We start from the raw sequence: 19,090 nt of genomic DNA, 5'->3' as shown, positions 1-19,090 counted from the left end.
ATACAAATCGAGATTGGTTTGTGAAAATCAAGTTCCAAAAGTTTTGATCAAAAAACCTACTGAGCTTTCCGTCAAATCAAACTAAGTTGTGTAAAACGAGTGAAAAAAATCAACAAAAATATAATAATAAAAATAAGCGGTAAGTAAAAACAGTGTATGTATGTGTGAGTGCGCGCCCAAAATTGTAAAATCACAATGTCCCGAGAAGAGAGAGTTGCCATACGAAAAAGTTGGACAAAACTATTTCAGAGTAGATTAGGGACATACTGTAGGAATTACGGTTTTATGCTAATTCTAGGAAGATAAATATTCCATTTGTTGATCTCTTGATATTCTTAGTTTCCTCATTTTTTGCATACTGTGTCGCCATATTTAATTGCTAATTCTCTTCCCCACTGGACGTCTATATGACTTGCTCGCTCGCACACACGTTCGCGCGTTCATTTGTTTTGCTTTCAATTCCGTTTTGTGCAACGTGAAGTTAGATGTGCGTAATATAGTACCGAGCACAGAGTTGCCAGCTCAACGCAAATAATTTCAATTTTAATTTGTTTTATTTGTTTTGCTCGGGTACTATGCCTATAAATGAATCGTATCAGAAGTTTGGCACACCTTAGCCCTATTTTCAACACTATGTGTATGCCGAGGAGTATTTTTTGTTGCCTTCGCCAATGTTTTGACATGCGCACAGCGAACGGTCACTTGAAAATTTATTAAAAATCTGCTTTAAATGTACTCTTTTAAGAGCCAAATTCCTTTTCGCATTGATGACGCCATGGGGGATTCTACCTTGGTTTTTATATTCATAATGTTAGAAAAGACTGACGTTATTCGCTTATATTTATTCTTTCTTTCGTCTTGTTTTCCTCAACCGTTTTATTGTGTGTTTTCGCCGTTTGCATGCTGATACGCCGTGAAGTTAGCCGCAGCCAGCAATGCGCATGTGTGAGTGTGCATGTAAGAGCGTCTAGTCTGCTTGTCCTGCTCTAACGCACTGCGTACTGCCCGAATGTTCCTGCGCTGCTCTTTACGCATACGTGATTTTTGCAATTGTTATTTATGCCTTGTTCTTTGTACGCGCGAATTTTCGCCACAAAATGAAAGCAAAAGTTGATAGACAACTTTTCGTACTGCGCTCGATTTTCGTTATTTTCTGCGCAGCGCAGACCGCCGAACAAATGTAAATTCGCGAAAGCGAAGGGACAGGCAAGGCGGCAAGACATTCGATAATTCAAGGGTTGTCGCAGCTACGGCCCAAAAACAGAAAACCAAGCCCCAAACCTAAAGCACCCCCAAACCCTCCCCCTCCTAGCTAAGATTTTCGTGTAGGTGGAAGTGGGCGGTGAGAGGTGAACGCCACTCTTCTTTGATATCCGTAACTCTGCGGTGATTGCAATCTGAAGTTCCAAGATAGTTTCAAACTGATCGAGCACACCCTTTAGCGGTGTAAAAGTAGGAGAGCAGAAAAATAAAAATAAGACGCAATTGGCTGACTGACAGGCGTATGCAAAAGCCACAGCTAAGGCCCATTTGATGGTTGTCACCGTTTGTACAGTCAAAGCAATGCCAATATTATTGTGCAGTCACGTAGTCCAATTGGTCAAAAAACTAATATGAGCTGCCAACGGCTGCGTTACTATTTTTAATTGTAGGTTCATTTTAATTCAGGAGATCGCAATACAGTTCTTTCTCTTTTCCCCCGCACTTGAGCGCTTGTGTGCGTGTCGATAAGCTTTCGTGGCTCCTCTCACACATGTGTATCTTGCCACCGCTACAGGGAAACATCTGCAAGGGAACTTCTGTAAACTCAAATAAGTTTACAAAAATAGAACCAACATGAAACAAAAATATTCCCTTTCAATGTACAAATTCCATTGTGAATCGAAGAGTTTGATAAATTTACTTTATCGACAATCTACTGTATTTTTTTGTTCTACTTCATCTAGCGATGCAACAAAAACCATAGCAACAACAACAGTAGGAAAGCACTGCGGTCAGTGTTTGTATTTGTTTATCGTTGAGTATATGTGTGCGATAAGTTTCCAACGTGCATTTACAGAGATCTGCTTGCTGTCCTGCTCACACCCACTAGCTGGTAATGGGGGCGACTTCTGGGGCTTATTTTGTGGGCTGGTGTGTGTATAATTTGTTTATGGCGCGCATTTTACTTGCCGATGATGATGACTACGTTGTTGTTTTTGTTGGGGTTGGGGTAGGGTTGGCGTTTGCAGTTGTGTGAGTATATTTCACCTTTTGGCTGAGGATGAGGAAATCTGTCTTTCTCTCTTTGTCACAGTTGTATATTTTTAACTAGCAGCGCTATTGTAGGATTGATTGTAAATGCTCTTGTGTGTAACCTAAATCAAAATTTACTGCAATCGCTCTCTTTTGTGCCGTTATCGTGCCCTGCTTCCTTCCATTGAGAAATCTGAAACGTGATGACGATAAAACGGAAATGGGAGGAAGCATAATTGTCGATGGAGGAGGAGTTCTAAACCAAAACTTCCCAGGAAACAAATAAAAAGTTACATAATAGCACGCGCTAGATTTATCTTAAATTCAATTGAGGGGAATCAATTGCGCTGCTGCTCCCTATTCTCTATTTCAATTGGAAATTGTATCTACAGCACGCGAGTGCAATAGACAATAGGCGCAAATTGGCCCCAAACTCAGCCACACACACAGGTGCAGGTGGAATATACATACATACAAACCCAAGTGCAAGTTGCCAGTGTAATGTGTAATAGATACAAGACAGCGACAACAGCAACTAGCGATGAATGCCGCGCCGGATGCCAAGGCGAAATTAGTGCATTCACATTTCGCTCTGCTTTGCCTCCTCTCTGTCTTTGCTTTGGCTTTTCCTCCGCTTTGCAATCCGAACAACGTAGCGAAAGCGGATTGTGTAGTAAATAATAGGAACAGCGCGAAACGTAGAGCAAAACATAGCAGCAAAATATTGACACATTGCTGGGAGTATTGGAGAGTAATTGCTCATTTGTAAAATCTAATCTAAAAGTTACATATGTACATATCTAAGATGTAAAGAATCGAAATATTCTCATATATGTATCTAGATACTTTTCGTGGTCATAAAATTGTAATACTAGTTCAGATAAACTATGTACTTAAAAAAGGAGGAATACAAAGCTTAAGAAAAACTGACAAATAAACTTAGACCTAGAAACTAATATATTAAAGAGTTCGTCATATTGAATCAGTTTGCTATTGTTAGTAGCATCTTTGAAATAGTACTAGAAAGTTGCTTATAAAATCTGAACTCATCTGAATTTAGAAAACGAGTATATCAAAATATTTATACTGTTGAGCTGTTTTAGATTTAGATTAGCAACTCATCTAAGTTTACTTGTGACAAATATTACATTGCCAAATTTGTGCAAATGGGAGACTTTAGCCTTACTGATTTAGCTGAAGAGGTGCGCGCATAAACAATGCAAAAAAATAGAAAAACAGGTTTTCATCATAAAAGACAAATGCACAAGTGCTTAACGTTGTTGCTGTTTTTCTTTTTATTTTTTCCAATATTTGCCAGGGGGGTCATACTGCACACACATACACATAGCCAACACGCACACAAGTGTAAACAATTCACACAATCCCTTGCTTGCTTTGGGCACACCTTTTGCACCGTGTTCGCTTCTCGGTGGTTTCTCTCTGATTTTCTGATTTTTCGCTCCCTGATGCTGCGTTCAAGTTTACAGCAAGTGCATCACGAAGCACATTCCGAAAGCAAAGGCGAAAATACATACATATAGTATGCAGAGAAAACGCGGATATTGGATGTTTAAAGTGCGCATGCGCATTTTTGGCGCTCGACAGCAACGGTGCTGTGCTTTTTATTTCATTACATAATGTTTAATGCGAATTGCATCTGGCAATGCCACGCCGGGACGATAGAGATGGGGCCATCACTTAGCGATACTATCGGTGGTCTGAAATTATTTGTATCCTTTCCATTTAATCTTTAAAAAAAATCATAATTTTGGGGATTATTTCTTCGATTAATAAATAATATTTATTATAAAATTAAAATTCAGATTCAAGCAATCATTGCGTATCTTGAAAGATCGTCCAAATTGAAGCCGATTGTCCCTTGTTGTGATTTTACCTTAATCATTAACTAAATTAAAATTCTTCTATTTTCTTTTTATTCCAGAAACAACGAAAGATCGTTTATATATATTAAAATAATATCCACGAAGTATAAGTCACAACATACAACGACAGACAACAACGTAAAATTAATACGAATCGGAACGGGATAGAATTTTCGTTACTGAAGAAGATCAGGATTAAGATCCCAGGAGCTAGAGCTAGAGCTGCAGAGCAAGGAAGCAGTGCGCAGAGGAAGTGGTAGCGGAAGCCGTTGAATCTCTCGCAGCGTTATGTTTGTGATGGCTGACAATGTGATGTGGCACAGTGTTGGACACCGTCTATGCAATTCAAGCGCACACCACGGCCCTTATCGTCTACCGTTAGTAGCGTTATTACCACTCCGTGCCAGAGCCAGAGATTATGCATTGGGCCCCCAATGCTTTGGGGGCACATCTACGAAGAGCCAGGAGCTACAGCAACAGCAACATGACGGCCTCACCAGTAGTGAAGTAGTGTTGTGAAATCGAAAGCTAATCTTGAACTCTACCGATTGAGTGAACTTTAAAGCCAAGTTAGGCTCTCCCTCTTCCTACAGAAACTATAATTTAAGCTTGCAGAAAGCTCTGCAAAATCTACACCAGCATCGCCATGCCCATGTCCAGCCACGACACGGTCTTTGTGGAGCCCGCCGTTAGCAGCAGCAGCACCAGCGTCGGCGGCGGTAGCACGAGCAGCATCAATCGCGTCGGGATCGCTGGCCCCCAACCGCCGCCACCGCCGCACATCGTCATCGATGGCACAAGTTTGTCAACGCAGGCGCAACTGCAGCGCATCATGCAGCGCCGCATGTCGATCAGCACGCGCCAGATCCTCAGCGCAAGCCAAGGCCAATCCCAGTCAGTGGTGGCGGTGAATGCAACGCAAAAATACGCAGTGCGTACGGCAGCAGGCACTGGGGCAGCCTCTTCGGCCAGCTCCGGTCAGGAGCTGATTAATCCTCAAATCTATAAGATTGTGACCACTGATGGCAGCACCAGTAATGTCATTATTGATGCCTCGGCTGCGGCGCCGCCGCACAATTCAAAGCTCCTGCTCAGCAATCTCACGGTGCTCTCAAAGCAGGCCCCTGTCCAAGGAGGAGCAACCCAGCAACAGCAGCTCAGCTATATGGGCGCAAAAAGTCTGCCGTATGTGACGGCATCGCCGGCAAAGCAACCACTACTGCAGCAACAGCAGGCCCAGAAGTTTGGCAGCATTAGCGCATTTAAAGCGCAACAGCAACAGCAGCAGCATCACCCGCAGGCAGCCACTTTGCAGAAAGTGACTGTGAACTCTCGCGTTGCGGCTCGCCTCCAGTCTTACGTTCCGGCTACTCCGCCGCAAATAATAGTGCAGCCGGCGCAGCAGAAGTATGTAAATGCCACGGCGACGACAGCATTGGCTGGCAATGCGGCGCTACTGAAGAAGGCCAATCAAAAGATTACGGTAAAGAGCGTGGGCAATATGCTGCAACAGCAGCAGCAACAGCATCACCAGCAACTGCAGTCCCAGCAGCTGAAGACGTTCATCACTCAGCAGCAGCAGCAGCAACAGCAGCAGCAGCAGCAAACCTACAAGACGGCGGCAGGTGCCAAGGCAAAGTTTGTAAAACAAACGACTGCCCTGTCTATTGCTGCTTTGCCTCAGCAGCAACAGCAGCAGGCTACCTATGCCAAACAGTCGATAGTTACGCCTACGCCAGTTACCAAGGTCACCAAGCTAAACAGCAAGTATGTGCAGCAGCAGCAGCAGATCAACTTGCCGCAGGGAACTCAACTGCAGCACAAGACATCTCCGAATGCCGGCTCGGCAGGCGGATACTTGCTGCAGGCGCAGGCTCAGGCAACTGGCGGCGGAACCATTAAGTTTGTCAACTCGCATGGCACCGTCATCCAGCAGCATCCCCAGCAGCAGCAGCAGCAGATGGGAACGACGAAGCGCATCCACTACAACAGCAGCGGGAGTAGCGACAATGAGCCTGCGCATGCGGTGACCAACTCTTCTCTGATCACCGATGACGTAATGATTGTCAACGGCACCCAGATGACGGATGAGTTGTCTGCGCGCATCCTGCAAAGCATGGCCCAGAAGTCATTTAGTCAGCAGCAACAGCGATCCCAACAGGTGCCGGGTGCCACCACCAGCAGCAGCAGCAACATGCCGCCACCCACACAGATTATCTATAGCAATAATAGCAGTGGAGGCGGCACTAGCAGCAGCAATGGCGGATCCGCTGGCAGTCCGGGAAATCTGCTATTGACACATTATCAAGCAGCCGGCAACAAGCCAGTTTCCTCGCCATCGTTTCTTACCGTCACTGGCACTGGCACGCCTCCAGTGACTGTGGCCAGCACCCCCTCTGTTAGCATCTCGTCGCATGGCTTCGTAAGCGGCAGTGCAGCCATCTCCTCGTATATGTCCTCGGCAACGGCGGCGCGTCGTCAATCGGTGAGTGCCCCCAGCAGCCGGGCGGCGTCACTGGAGCGTAAGCAACAGCAGCAGCAGCAGCATCCGTATCAGCCAATGCAGCACGAGACGGCAAGGAAGGCACCAACCGTCATTGAGTATTACAAGCACGGGTAAGGATGGTCTAGTGATGAATATAAACATAAATTATCGCGATTTCAAATAGTGAAAAGCTATAATTTGAGTTTAAGGGGGGAAAGGTATTCATAATTTTTTATTTAACAAAGTAGCTTCATTTTTGTTAGTCAAAATTCGGGGTTTTGACTTTCAATTTTGATCAAAAATTAGGAAAAAATTAAAAAAAATAAAAATGCCACTTGAGTATCTCGGGACACGTATCCTTAAACCAATGCATTCGTGGACATTTAGGATAGAAGGGACTTGGAGGTATTTAATTTAATAAACTAGCATTAGCCGTTTCCCAACAATGAACTTTTAAAGTGAACAATTTGGCATTGAATTAGCCATAACTTACCTTAAAAGTAAATATAAATGACAACAATTTTGCAGAGTTTTGCCACTCGTCCGAAACTGACAGCAATTACGTTTAATCAGTTTTAAATCGATTGACACACTGACTGCTCTAAATGCCTTGCTTTTAGCCCTTTAAAATCGATTTGTTTGTTAAATGACGGCTCGTTCCGGATGAACAAGCGATAGTTTTCTCCCACAAGTGTCAGAATTGCATCAACTATCGGGCTGGGCCAGCTGTTTTGATCAGTTCTATGTGAGAATTGTGTGTTGTGACATCTCTCCTGTATTCACACGTGCTGCGTATCTTAACTTTTCAGCGTGAACCAACACAGCAGCAGCAGCAACAGCAGTAACCTGACCCATAGCAATAGCATGAGCAATCTGGGAGCTTTGCGGAACAACAGTGCTAGCGGTTATACCACGACAACTCTTACCCCAGCCACGTCTCTTCATTTAACGCCGCTCAGTAACGTTTCTGGACAACTGGACGCAGCAGGGCCACTGGTGAAGTTAGCAACAACCACAAGTGCAACATCTGCAACAGCAGCAGGAACAGGAACAGCAGCAGCAGCTCAGCTACAAACGGCACAGCATCCAATGGGCCAAAGCCATTTGAGTGCCAACGACGAAGAGCTATATATTGAGGAGGTGCGACCGGTGCCAGTGCTAACACAGGATCTGCGCCTGCAGCAGCTTCATGCCATAATGCAGGACCACACCTATGCCTCCCTGCAGCAGCAGCAGCAGCAACAACAGCAGTCACAGCAGCAGGATACAACCATTGCTGGAGTGGCACAGCAGCAGCAACAGCAGCCGCAACAGTGGTCCCTAGGCGGAATTGGTGTGACAGTGGCAGGGGGCCAGACCACACCCACCTATGGAAACTTTTACGGTCAGCCGGGTAAATAGCAATCATTGTGTTAACCTTCAGAATTAGATTTATTCAAAGGAAATAATATTGTATTTATTTTTTTCAAATGCCAAAAATTATAATTCCCACTTTTTTCTACGCAGTTCCTCGTCATGTCACCGACGATGATGCCCACTCGGCCATTAGCAGTAGCTCTAGATTGGGCCTGGCCAGCGCTGACATTGATCCGGGCGAGGAGACGGAGACAGCGCCAGAAGCCGAGGCCGACGATGACTCTGTGACGCGCTGCATTTGTGAGCTGACCCACGACGATGGCTACATGATATGCTGCGACAAGTGCTCGTGAGTACATAATTAATACGGTCTCAAGTCTTTAGATATAACTTTTATCTTTATCTCCTAATTCCCAGGGCTTGGCAGCACGTGGACTGCATGGGCATTGACCGCCAGAACATTCCCGAGGAGTACATGTGCGAGCTGTGTCAGCCGCGTGCTGTGGACAAGGTGAGAGCTCGTGCCCTGCAGCGACAGAAGCGTAAGGAGCACATGCTGCTGGTGGCCACCCAGGCGGCTAATGGAGCTGCAGCCGTGGCGGCAGGAGCAACGCTCAGCGGAGGAGCTTTTAGCAGTGGCACTGGCATCGGCGGAGTGGCCATGTCCGAGGAGCTGCAGCAAAGGCTAACATCGGGACTGAATGGCGGCTATGCCACGGGCACTGGCATGTCCAAGAAGTCGAAGAAAACCAAAGATGGAGCCGGCGGAGGTTCCACTTTAAAGAAAACCAAGAAGAGCGGCAGCAACGAGAAGAGCGGCAGCGGAGGAGTAGGAGGAGTAGCTCCCTCTGGTAACGCTGGCACTGGCAAGTCTAGCAAAAAGAGTAGCAAGCGCAAGAGCAAGTCCAATTCCGAGGGGACGAGTGGCGGCAGCGGCAGCAATCTGGCTCTTACGGCGGCTGAAAAGCATGCCGCCAATTTGCGGCAATGGATTGAGAACTACGAGTACGCGGTGACCAATCATTATTCGCCGGAGCTGCGAGCCCGCCTCCATGCCATTCAGAAGCAACCCAGCCTGCTGCAGAGCATCCAGAACACGGAGAACAAGGCACTGCGTCTGATCCAGCAGCAACTCTCGACAACCGGCGGTGGTAGCAGTGAGCTGGAGCTGGAGCAGCGTGCTCAGCTCATTCCGTATGCGGGCGCCAAGGTGTTGATTAGCAGCGTGGAGCTGGCGCCGCATGCCCCTATCCACGAGCTGCGCGGCAAGTATATGCTGACCACGCAATTCCGCACCCAGAATCCCACCGTCAACATGAACACGCCCCCGCCGAGCAATTACCTGAACAGCTTCAAGGCCCACAAGACGCCCGGCCAGTTTGTCTTCTTTTACCAGCTGCCTGGAGTGGAGGCACCCATGCAGACGCTGCGACCGGATGGCAGTGTGCCGCAGGTGACGCAGCAGCCGCCCTCGTACCTTAAGGGGCCGGAGGTATGCGTAGATACGCGGACATACGGCAACGATGCACGCTTTGTCCGTCGCTCCTGCCGCCCGAATGCCGAGCTGCAGCACTATTTCGAGAAGGGGACGCTCCACCTGTATATAGTGGCACTGACGCACATCCGTGCCCAGACGGAGATAACGGTGCGTCACGAGCCACACGACCTGGCGGCGGTGGAGCAGAAGAAATCCCATGCAGCTGTCATTCAGCCCACAAGCACACGCTGTGCCTGCGATCTGGGCAGCGATTGCCTCTTTGCCTTGCCGCTGGCAGTGCAACAGCAGCTGCAGGCTCCGCCGGCACAGCCCAGGAGCAGTCACCGCAACAAGGCGGCAGCAGCAGCGGCGGCATCTGCAGCGGCCAATAGCGCGGCAGCCATACAGCTGACGATGGGACTGAGTGTGGTCGGAGGACCAGGATCTGGATCTGGAGCAGCAACCGCAGGCGGAGCAACAAGTGTCGTCCTACCAAATTCAAGGAATCGTTCAACCTCCTCCAGTGGCGAGAGCAGCCAAATGGGTTTGAATAGTCCGCAGCTTGGTCAGTTGAATCTTGGCTTTAAGCCCTCACCAACGACGGCCTCGTCGATGACGGCGCCGGTTTGCAACAGCAGCGGCAGCAGCGGCAGCAGCAGCAGCAGCAGCAACAACTCCTGCTCGGTGTCCATGTCCAGTGTGCTGCATGACTCGGGCATTTGTACCTCCTCCTCATCGCCTTCAGTGTCTATTCCTTCGCCTACGCCCGCTCAGCTGCAGTCGCCAACGCCGCACCAGACATCGCTTTTGCAGCGGAGTCCTACGCAACAGCATCAGCAGCAACAGATTCTGGCAGCGTTGCCCACGCCAATGTTAACGCCGATATTATCACCACAGTTGCCACAGAAACCTGGTCATGTGGTGTTGCAGCAAACTTCCCTTTTGCAACAGCAGCAGCAGCATCAGGAACCTTTGGCTGTGATTGCAGCAGCAGCAGCTGCCCAGCAGCCCATGTCCACGTATTTTGTGAGGCAATCTCAGCAGCAACCGCAGCAGCAGCCCCAGCAACAATCTCCTAAAGCACAGCAACAGCAGGTGACAGCTCACTTCTTGCAACAGCAACAGCAGCAGCAGCAACAACAAAAGCAGAAACAACTGCATCAGCAACAAATGGCAGATGAGGCCAGGATGGCAGTGAGTGCCTTACAAACCCTGCATGCCACGCCTATTAAGGTGACAACTGTGCAGCAGCAGCAGCAGCAGCAGCAACCACAGCCACATCATCAGCCTCCAATGCAGTCGCCACAAAGGCAAACCCAGCAGCAGCAGCAACAACCACAGCAGCTGCAGCAGCATCAACAACAGCAGCAGATTGTCTATTCAACCGGCGTGGTCCAGACCATTCAGGTGGCCGCCACTCCTACGAAAAGTGTGTCCCTGGTCCACAACAACAATAATAATAATAATAACAACAATAGTGGGCAACCAGCGGTGGTGGCTACAGCCAGGAAAACTCCAGGCAAGCAGCCGCCTACCCAACAACACGTGACTCCCCCTGCTGCAGCAGTAGCAGCCCCAGCAGCAGCAATACCAGTTACACCTTCGTCCGCAGGCGAATCATCCAGAGATGATGAGGGATTGGCCACAACACCCACAACCCGCACGCCCGTCAAGGATAAGCCGAAGCAGTCGCGGGAGGATCGAAAGCTGGAGGCCATTCTGCGAGCCATTGAAAAGATGGAGAAGCAAGAGGCGCGCCACAAGAAGGAGACCACGCGACAGGGCATAAGTGGTGGGGGTAGCGCCAACAAGCGGCAGGCGAGTAACTCGCCAGCTTCGCCCAATAAGCGAGGCAGCAGCTCCAACTCGATCAGTGAGGATGTGATGGATACGCCGACAAGCACCAACTCCCCGCAGCGACGCAACCAAAAGAAGAAGCGGAAGGTAAGCCGAAGCTACAACAACAATAACAACAACAGCAGCAGCAGCAACAATAAGCGAAGGAAGAGCCTTATGGTGGAGTCGGATGGGGAATCGCACGCCTTGACCAACTCGGAATCGGAGGATCATGTGCAGCATCATCATGGATCGGAAGACCAGGCAGCAGGTCTGCTCCTGGCCTTGGCTCACCACAACAACAACTCGCCATCCATCGCTAGCGAATCTTTCAAATCACCCACACCCAAGTCGCAGCAGTCCCTGCCTGTGAGCAGCGCCTGTTTGCTAATTGAGGCCGCCATGGGACCGCTGGTTGAGCAGCCGCCAGTTCCAGCCACGGCCTCGCCATCAAGTGAATTCAAGTTTCCGCCCGGTGGGGCCAAGACCAAGAAGACACTCATGTCCAGCTGGTTTCAGCAGGAGCAGTGTGAGCAGCAGCAGCAGCAGTCAGGTTCCTCATCCTCGGGCTTGGACAGCCTTGTGCGAGCGGCCATGAGCGAGATTAATGGTGAACGCGACCAGCTGCAGCAGCATCATCAGCATCAGCCAGCGCCGGCACTGCTGAAGGTTGAGCAGTTTATCCACCAGACAGAGACGTCGTCGTCGTCGACGTCGACGGCAACCACACCGGGGGGCACTGCACGTGACCAACTGCATTTGCCGCTGCAAAATAATTCATCGGTGAAGAAGCGCTGGCTGCGACAGGCCATCAGCGAGGAAACTACTCCGGATGAAGGACTTTCTCCGCAGCAGCAACAGCAGACGCCCACCCCCCAACCTCAACTTCAGCCGAGTGTCTCGCCCCTTGCTAATGGATTCAGCACGCCGCTGAAGAAGCGCCGCCTAGTGGTGATTAGCAATGGGTCGAATGGTATGGAAGTCGATGAACCGCACATTGATGTCATTGGAGAAGAACCCAAGGAGGAGGCTGAGGATGAGGACATGGCCATGCCAGTTTTGAAGGTGGAAACTGAGCATAGCCACCAGCAGGAACAACAGCCGGAGCAGGACGATGACGTGGACATTTTGCGATCTCCTAGCCCGGGCACTCAGCAAATCGTCGCTGAGGACAATCTGGTGAAGATCGAGCCGGAGGACACAAGTGCAGCCGCCGATGATGTAAAGATTGATGTGGAACGTGATGTGGAGAGCCAGGCCTGCGATAAATTCGAGGAGATGGTAAAGGTGAAGCGAGAGGAGGAGGAACAGCGCGAGCAGCAACAACAGCTACAGCTGGAGCAACTGCAGCAGCAGCAGCAGACCAAGGCTGAGCCCTTGCCAGTGGAACCGAAATTAGAGCTGAATACCAACGCTGTCAAGTTGGTGCCCAAAAAGGAAACTATAATTCCGGAATCTGAGCTGCCGCCGCCGCCCAAGGTGGAGACCACAAAGGTGGAAGAACCCAAGCCGGGCGAGTCCCTGTTACGCTCCACGGCAACGGCAGCAGCGGCAGCAACACTGCTCGATGTAGGAAAGGTGGCCATCAAGGCAACGCGACCACCTCCGCCTCTCAAACTAGAGGATGAGCAGCCGCAAAAGAAAAAGCTCAAGCTGGAGGTAGTTCTCCCTCCCTCAACCACGACCACAGGAGCCATAGAAGTAGTAGCAGCAGCAGCGCCAGTGCCTCTAGCTCCTGCAATTCCTGCTGCTCCTTCGAGTACGAAAAATCTCACAAAACACGACATTCAGGAACGTTTGCTGTCCTTCCATGCGGCCAACATTTCATACCTGCAGTCGAGAAACAAAAAGGCCACCGCCGCGGCTTCAAACCAAAAGAGCAACAGCAGCAGCAGCAGTGGTGGGAGCGGGGCAGAGTCCAAGAAAACCGCCAAGGAGAAGGATGAGAAGCGCGAGAAAGAGAAGCAGCTGAAGAAGTCAAAGAAGGAAAAGAAGAAATCCAAGGAGAAGGAAAAGGAAAAAGAAAAGGATAAAGAAAAGGAGAAGGAAAAGGATAAAGAAAAGGAAAAAGAAAAGGAAAAGCACAAGGCATCATCGACGACACTTGTCCTCCCCTTGGCAGACTCAAAGAAAAAGTCCAACCAGTCAGTCATTAAGACGGATTCCAAGACCTTGCCCCCAGCGCCGCCTTCAACCCTGGTGCCACCTGCCAGCCCATCAGCCATTACGGCCAATGGAAAGTCCAAGCACTTGGCGCACAATAATGTGGATCAACAGCAACAGCAGAAGATGCGGCGTCGCACCATGTCCATGTGCGTCACACCCGTGACCCAATCACCCCTGCCCCAGCCCCTGGCCCCGCCGACTCCACCCACGGCCAAGAAGCGGCAGACCAACTTCGAGCAAGAGCTGACCAAACCCAACAGCCAGATCCTCAGCAGCAGCATTCTCCTTAATAGCAGTAAGGCGCTGGCAAGCGCCGTTCCTGGCATCGTCGCCTCCACTGGTGTGGGTGCCTCAGGTGGAGTTCCGAATGCAGTGCAACAGCCACAGCACCGCAAAGAAAACAATCATCACCAGGAGGTCCTGGCAAGTCCTGCGAGTGGAGGAGGACCCATGAGCTTGGCGGCAGCCATTGCCAGTGGCAAGATAACGGCCATTACACGGCGCCGCGAGTCTATGTGCGGCAGCCGTCAGCAGGCGCTCATTGCGGCCGCCTTGAAGAAGGAAAGGAAGGAGAAGAAGAAGAGCAAGAAGAAGGATCGCGAGAAACAGAAGCATGAGAAACAGAAGAGCAAGGAGAAGGACAAGGAACGGGAGAAGGAGAAGGACAAAGAAAAAGAAAAGGATAAGGACAGCAGCAGACTGATTAGCAGCAAGATGAGCTACATTCAGAAGCCACCAGTCGCAGTCCCAGCTATAGTGGCTACTCCCCTGCCTGCCCCCGTTCCAGTGCCCACGCCGAAAGCTGCTCCCATACCTGTGCTGATCACGCAACCTACTCCTGCGGTTACAGTACCACCACTGGACAGCAAGATGCCACCTTTGCCCTTCTACAACACCATCTACGGCAAGTTTCAGGATACTCCTTCGTTGCCAGCAAGTGGCATTGCCGGCAATGTCCCCACCAACAGCAGTAGCAGCATGCCCAGTCTCTCGGAGTATCTGGAGGCAAAAATCAAATCTTCCAAGGCGGCAGCCTGTCCAGCAGCTGCTGCCATAGTTAGCCCAGTAACAGCAACTGCTGCTGTGGCTTCATCACCTTTGTCCGTAGAAATGCCGCCACCGACCACCACACCGCTGAAGCTGTACACTCGCACCGCCAGCCATGATCCTCGTCTGAATCCCATGCTCACAGTGCCAGAGCCAACGCCAATGCCCAAACGCAAGCTCTCCATTAGTGAGTATAGGATGAGGCATCGGCCATCGGTGGATACGGCCCCAACAACGCCCACAACTCCTACGACACCAACAACCCCACCAGCAGCGAGCTGCTTTGCCAAGCCGCAAACAATCAACAAGTGCTCGCTGCAATCGCCGGAACGGTATCAGGCGGCCATAAGGGAGCGCAGGAACTCGATCAGTGTACACCAGCAGCTCCATCACCACCAGCAGCAGCACCAGCAGCAGCAGGGCTCGAATCACCTTAATCTCGGAAGCAATAATGTCAACAGCAAGAGTAGCAGCAACAATCACTTGCAGCAGGTACTCGGCGTCAGCAGAATGCCTGCCATCAAGAATCCGACTTTGGATCCGGCGGCCACCACCCTGAGCACAGTGAACAGCATTCTGAGTACGGCTCAAAAGCTGCACATGTTCGATGATAAACCGAAAGGTGAGTTGCTACTACATATTTTCTTAAAATCCGAATAGAGTTGTAAATCAGGAGTTTCTACACCCGCAGGTGGCCACTTTAATGCCGCACCAACGCTACTGGAGCAGCAGCAGGAGAAGATGAGTGAGCGATCGCGGTGTCTGCAAAGGACAATTTCCTGTGATTCGAGGGTAATCGAGCGTTTGGGTTCAGTGGCGGCCGGAACTGCGGCAGCGAGTGCATTAGTGGAAAAGGTGACCACGGCGGCAGCAAACCGGAGAGATGCGGGTCACTAGGAGAAGGGGAAGAGCAAGCACTAAGGGTAAACAAAATATCGGACAGAACAAACGGGGAGGTCGGATTCAAGTTTCTTTTTTTTTTTTTTTATAAGAAAAAGCTTGTTTACAAACCACACGAGAAATACTTCGCCCCTTCAGTGTTTATTTTAATAATATTTTGAATAGCAAACAATAACAGATCAAAGCAAACATACAGACAAACAAAACATGAAAAAGCCTAGCAAAACACACAATGCAATCAACAACATGTATATTTGTAAGCAAAAAACCCAACTCTGAGATCTTTAAGAATTTCTAGAAGATAAACAAAAACGTTGCGTTTTAACTAAAAACTACTTAGTTTACTTAATGGCATTCGTTTTCGGTCAAAGCAAAAAGATAGACGCAAAGCAAACAAAGAAGAAACCCAATTAAAAATATAACAAGGATCGATATAATATATATTTACATATAGTATATAGAGTTCAGATTTAGGCAGCCAAAAAAGAAAAACTGAAATTACAAAGCTGATATAGGAGAATCCCCTTGGGTAATTGGTAATATGTATTTTTTTTTAGTTATTTAAGCCGATTTAAAGGAGACCCAGAAAACACAGTTTCGTTAGATATGGGGAACTAAATCTCTATACCTATATCCTATATATTTTGTGTAACTTTTGTTTAAACAACTTGAATTACTTGTAAAACGTAGAAATAAAAAGATAAAACCAAGCCCCAAATATTATATACAATATCTAACGAAATGCAGAGATAAGCCCAAGCCACAAAGCAATATTAAGAAGAGAATCCAATGTAAATAATTATTTTAAACACTCACAAAGCAGGAGAATGCAAATTGTTTATTGTCCTTACCAGCTAAAGGTGCGTGTGAGTTGAACAACGTTGAAAAAAGAGTACAAAGCGAGGGGTTAATTGAATTAATAATTGGGCCACAAAATGGATGTACATAGGCATAAATACAGGCAACAGCTGATTTCCGAAGCCATTTTTCGTACCTAGAATTAATTTTGTTTTAAACTTGCATACAAAATAACAAGCAACCCTATTCTTTAAGGGAAATCATAAATTCTGGTTACATTTTGTGAAATCATTTTACAAAATTAACTCCAATTTTTGTTGCATTATTCAACATGATAAATGCCAGCCAAGGTGTGTACCTTTCGATACATCCCTTGCGTTGTAGCATTTCTCTTTTATATAATGGGAAATTAAAATATATAAATCTGTATTATCTCTTTTTTGGAACCTTAGAAAAAAAAACGAATACACCCGGTGAAAAGTTTTTCCGTCACACTTACCAGTCGTAGACCATCTGTTTTATTTTTCTTGAATAAGTTTAATGGAGAAGACTATATTCTCCTTTACATAACATAAACTTGTACATACGGAATTGTATTTCTTAATTTAAGGCGACAAACAGGTGCGTTATACACAGGCTAGCGTAATTTCTTTTTATGATTTATCTTTTATTTCTGTAAATAGGCAACATATGCAGCACACTTCATTATTATTAGTCTAAGGGAATAAGTGTAAAATATCTAAATATTGAAGAGTTCTAAGCCGGATTTTACTGAAACGTATATATTGTTAGTTATTTTTTTTTTTAAGATATGTACCATACTACAATAAGCAAAACCCATATTAACCTTACTTATTCATAGTTATCTATAACAAATATTAAAATGTACGATGATAAAACACACAGTTTGTAGTTTTCGTAATACAATTTTGATAGTTCTCTAGTTGGTAAACACAAACGAAATTATTTATAACTTATTTGAAGGGAAAAATACCCCTACTCGTAATAATTTTTACTCTACACTTAGATCCTTTGTAAGTGCGAATTTTGAATTGTAAGTGTAAGCGTAGTGGTTTTAGTCACATAAGTCTACCTTGGTTCAACTGATGATGTAAATTAAAAATACGTTAATTGTTTACTAAACACACACAAACACACAAACACATTATGCCACGACAAGTTGTCGGCATGCCAAGCTTCGTCTGTAAAATACATTACAAAGTGAATTCGTAAGATTCTTTAAAGATAAACACAAAAAACCGAAAAACAACAATAAAACGAAAATAATATGAAAAATAATACAGATATGTTTTTATTCACAGTCTCACCAGAGATTGTTCAAAGGCTCTTTCAAGTGGGGATTAGTGAGGAGGTGAAGAAACATTGATTGAAACATTCAAGTTTTTAAAACCCTTGCAGGGTATTATAATTTCAGTCAGAAGTTTGCAACGAAGTCAACTAACTCTGAAAGTTTTCCGAATTTAAATTTATGCATTTTTCGAATTTGTTATTTAATTTTGAAGTTTTTATTGACCTAAAATTATAATATAAATCAAATAATGGATAGATTCTTAAAGATCCAATCGCAAACTTCAAGGGTATAAAAACTTCGACATACAACAGTTGGCTTCCTTCTTGTTTTCGTTTTTATACCCTTGCAGGGTATTATAATTTCAGTCAGAAGTTTGCAACGCAGTAAAGGAGACGTTTCCGACCCTATAAAGTATATATATTCTTGATCAGCATCAACAGGGGAATCTTTCTAGACATGTCCGGAAGAAATCGATTTTTTGGCCATTTTTGCAAAATTTTATAAGGGGTTGTTACATCATTAAAATTTTTGATTTTGATAAAAAATTGAATTTTCAAAATTTTTAAATGAAGTATGCAGATTTATTAACCGTAGAAAATCTTGCACAGAACAGTTTTCCGATTTAAACTTAATGCTCTTTTGGCCGAGTTATGATATTTTTAATTTAAAAAAAAAATCAAGAAGTTTTTATACCCTTGCAGGGTATTATAATTTCAGTCAGAAGTTTGCAACGCAGTGAAGGAGACCTTTCCGACCCTATAAAGTATATATATTCTTGATCAGCATAAACAGCCGAGTCGATCTAGCCATGTCCGTCTGTCCGTCTGTCTGTTTCTGCGCAAACTAGTCCCTCAGTTTTAAAGCTATCTGAATGAAACTTTGTATAGGGTCTTCTATATACTCTCACTGCTATATATGTCGGAACGGGCCGGATCGGACGACTATATCATATAGCTCCCATACAAAATTTGTATTACAAATGTTCGATAAATTTTTAGAAATAAAATTATAACTTAGCTGTTTTTCAACATTTTTGCACCATTTTTTAGATATGGCCATTTTATATTATCCGAAAAGTGCTTGTCAAACTGTAAAAGTTGAATCTCACTTGGACCAGTGCTTATCAAACTGTAATCTGAACTTCCGCCTAAAAGATGCCACGTTTTTAATAGAAAACCCCAAAAGTATGCTTTAATTTTTTAATAATGCTAATGAGCATCACAGATGCAAGTGAGCAAAATTTTTCATTCAATTTGGCCGCTTTCCAGACTGGGGTAACAGGCGAACAGAAACCAGCAGCAAGCAACTGAAAACTGGTATAAACTTTTATAAAAACTTTTGGGCAAATATAATAATTGGTATAAACTGTTATATTTCATTTTATGCATTTATACCTATTTGTTGCCGACAACAACAGCTTGATGGCAACAACAACCCCTTTACAACAACATCCCTGCAGCAGTCCATACAAATTTCTGAAATTTTCCATGCAAATTGCCCGTTTCCCAAATTGGGATAACAGGCGAACAGAAACCAGCAGCAAGCAACTGAAAACTAGTATAAACTGTTATAAAAAGTCCAAGTTTCGAACCATT

General features: G+C 46.5%; 1 protein-coding gene across 3 annotated transcripts; it reads left to right on the top strand.

The window, feature by feature from the left end:
• Positions 1 to 17,482, top strand: upSET (SET domain-containing protein upSET). Of its 3 annotated transcripts, XM_041775444.2 has the most exons (6): positions 1 to 139; positions 4,178 to 6,734; positions 7,413 to 7,996; positions 8,110 to 8,308; positions 8,377 to 15,107; positions 15,177 to 17,482. In XM_041775444.2, exons 2-6 carry the CDS (start codon positions 4,765 to 4,767, stop codon positions 15,380 to 15,382), a joined length of 9,690 nt encoding a protein of 3,229 aa, XP_041631378.1. In that variant the 5' UTR covers positions 1 to 139; positions 4,178 to 4,764; the 3' UTR covers positions 15,383 to 17,482. The 3 variants fall into 3 exon arrangements, with proteins under 3 accessions (XP_041631378.1, XP_070141762.1, XP_070141763.1); XM_070285661.1 differs by lacking the exons at positions 1 to 139; positions 4,178 to 6,734 and adding an exon at positions 6,874 to 7,008; XM_070285662.1 differs by lacking the exons at positions 1 to 139; positions 4,178 to 6,734 and adding an exon at positions 7,221 to 7,348.
• Positions 17,483 to 19,090: the final 1,608 nt, after the last annotated feature.

This window comes from Drosophila kikkawai, chromosome 3L (assembly GCF_030179895.1).
Source record: "Drosophila kikkawai strain 14028-0561.14 chromosome 3L, DkikHiC1v2, whole genome shotgun sequence".
Taxonomy (NCBI): domain Eukaryota; kingdom Metazoa; phylum Arthropoda; class Insecta; order Diptera; family Drosophilidae; genus Drosophila; species Drosophila kikkawai.
This window is presented reverse-complemented; position numbering and strand designations above follow the sequence as displayed.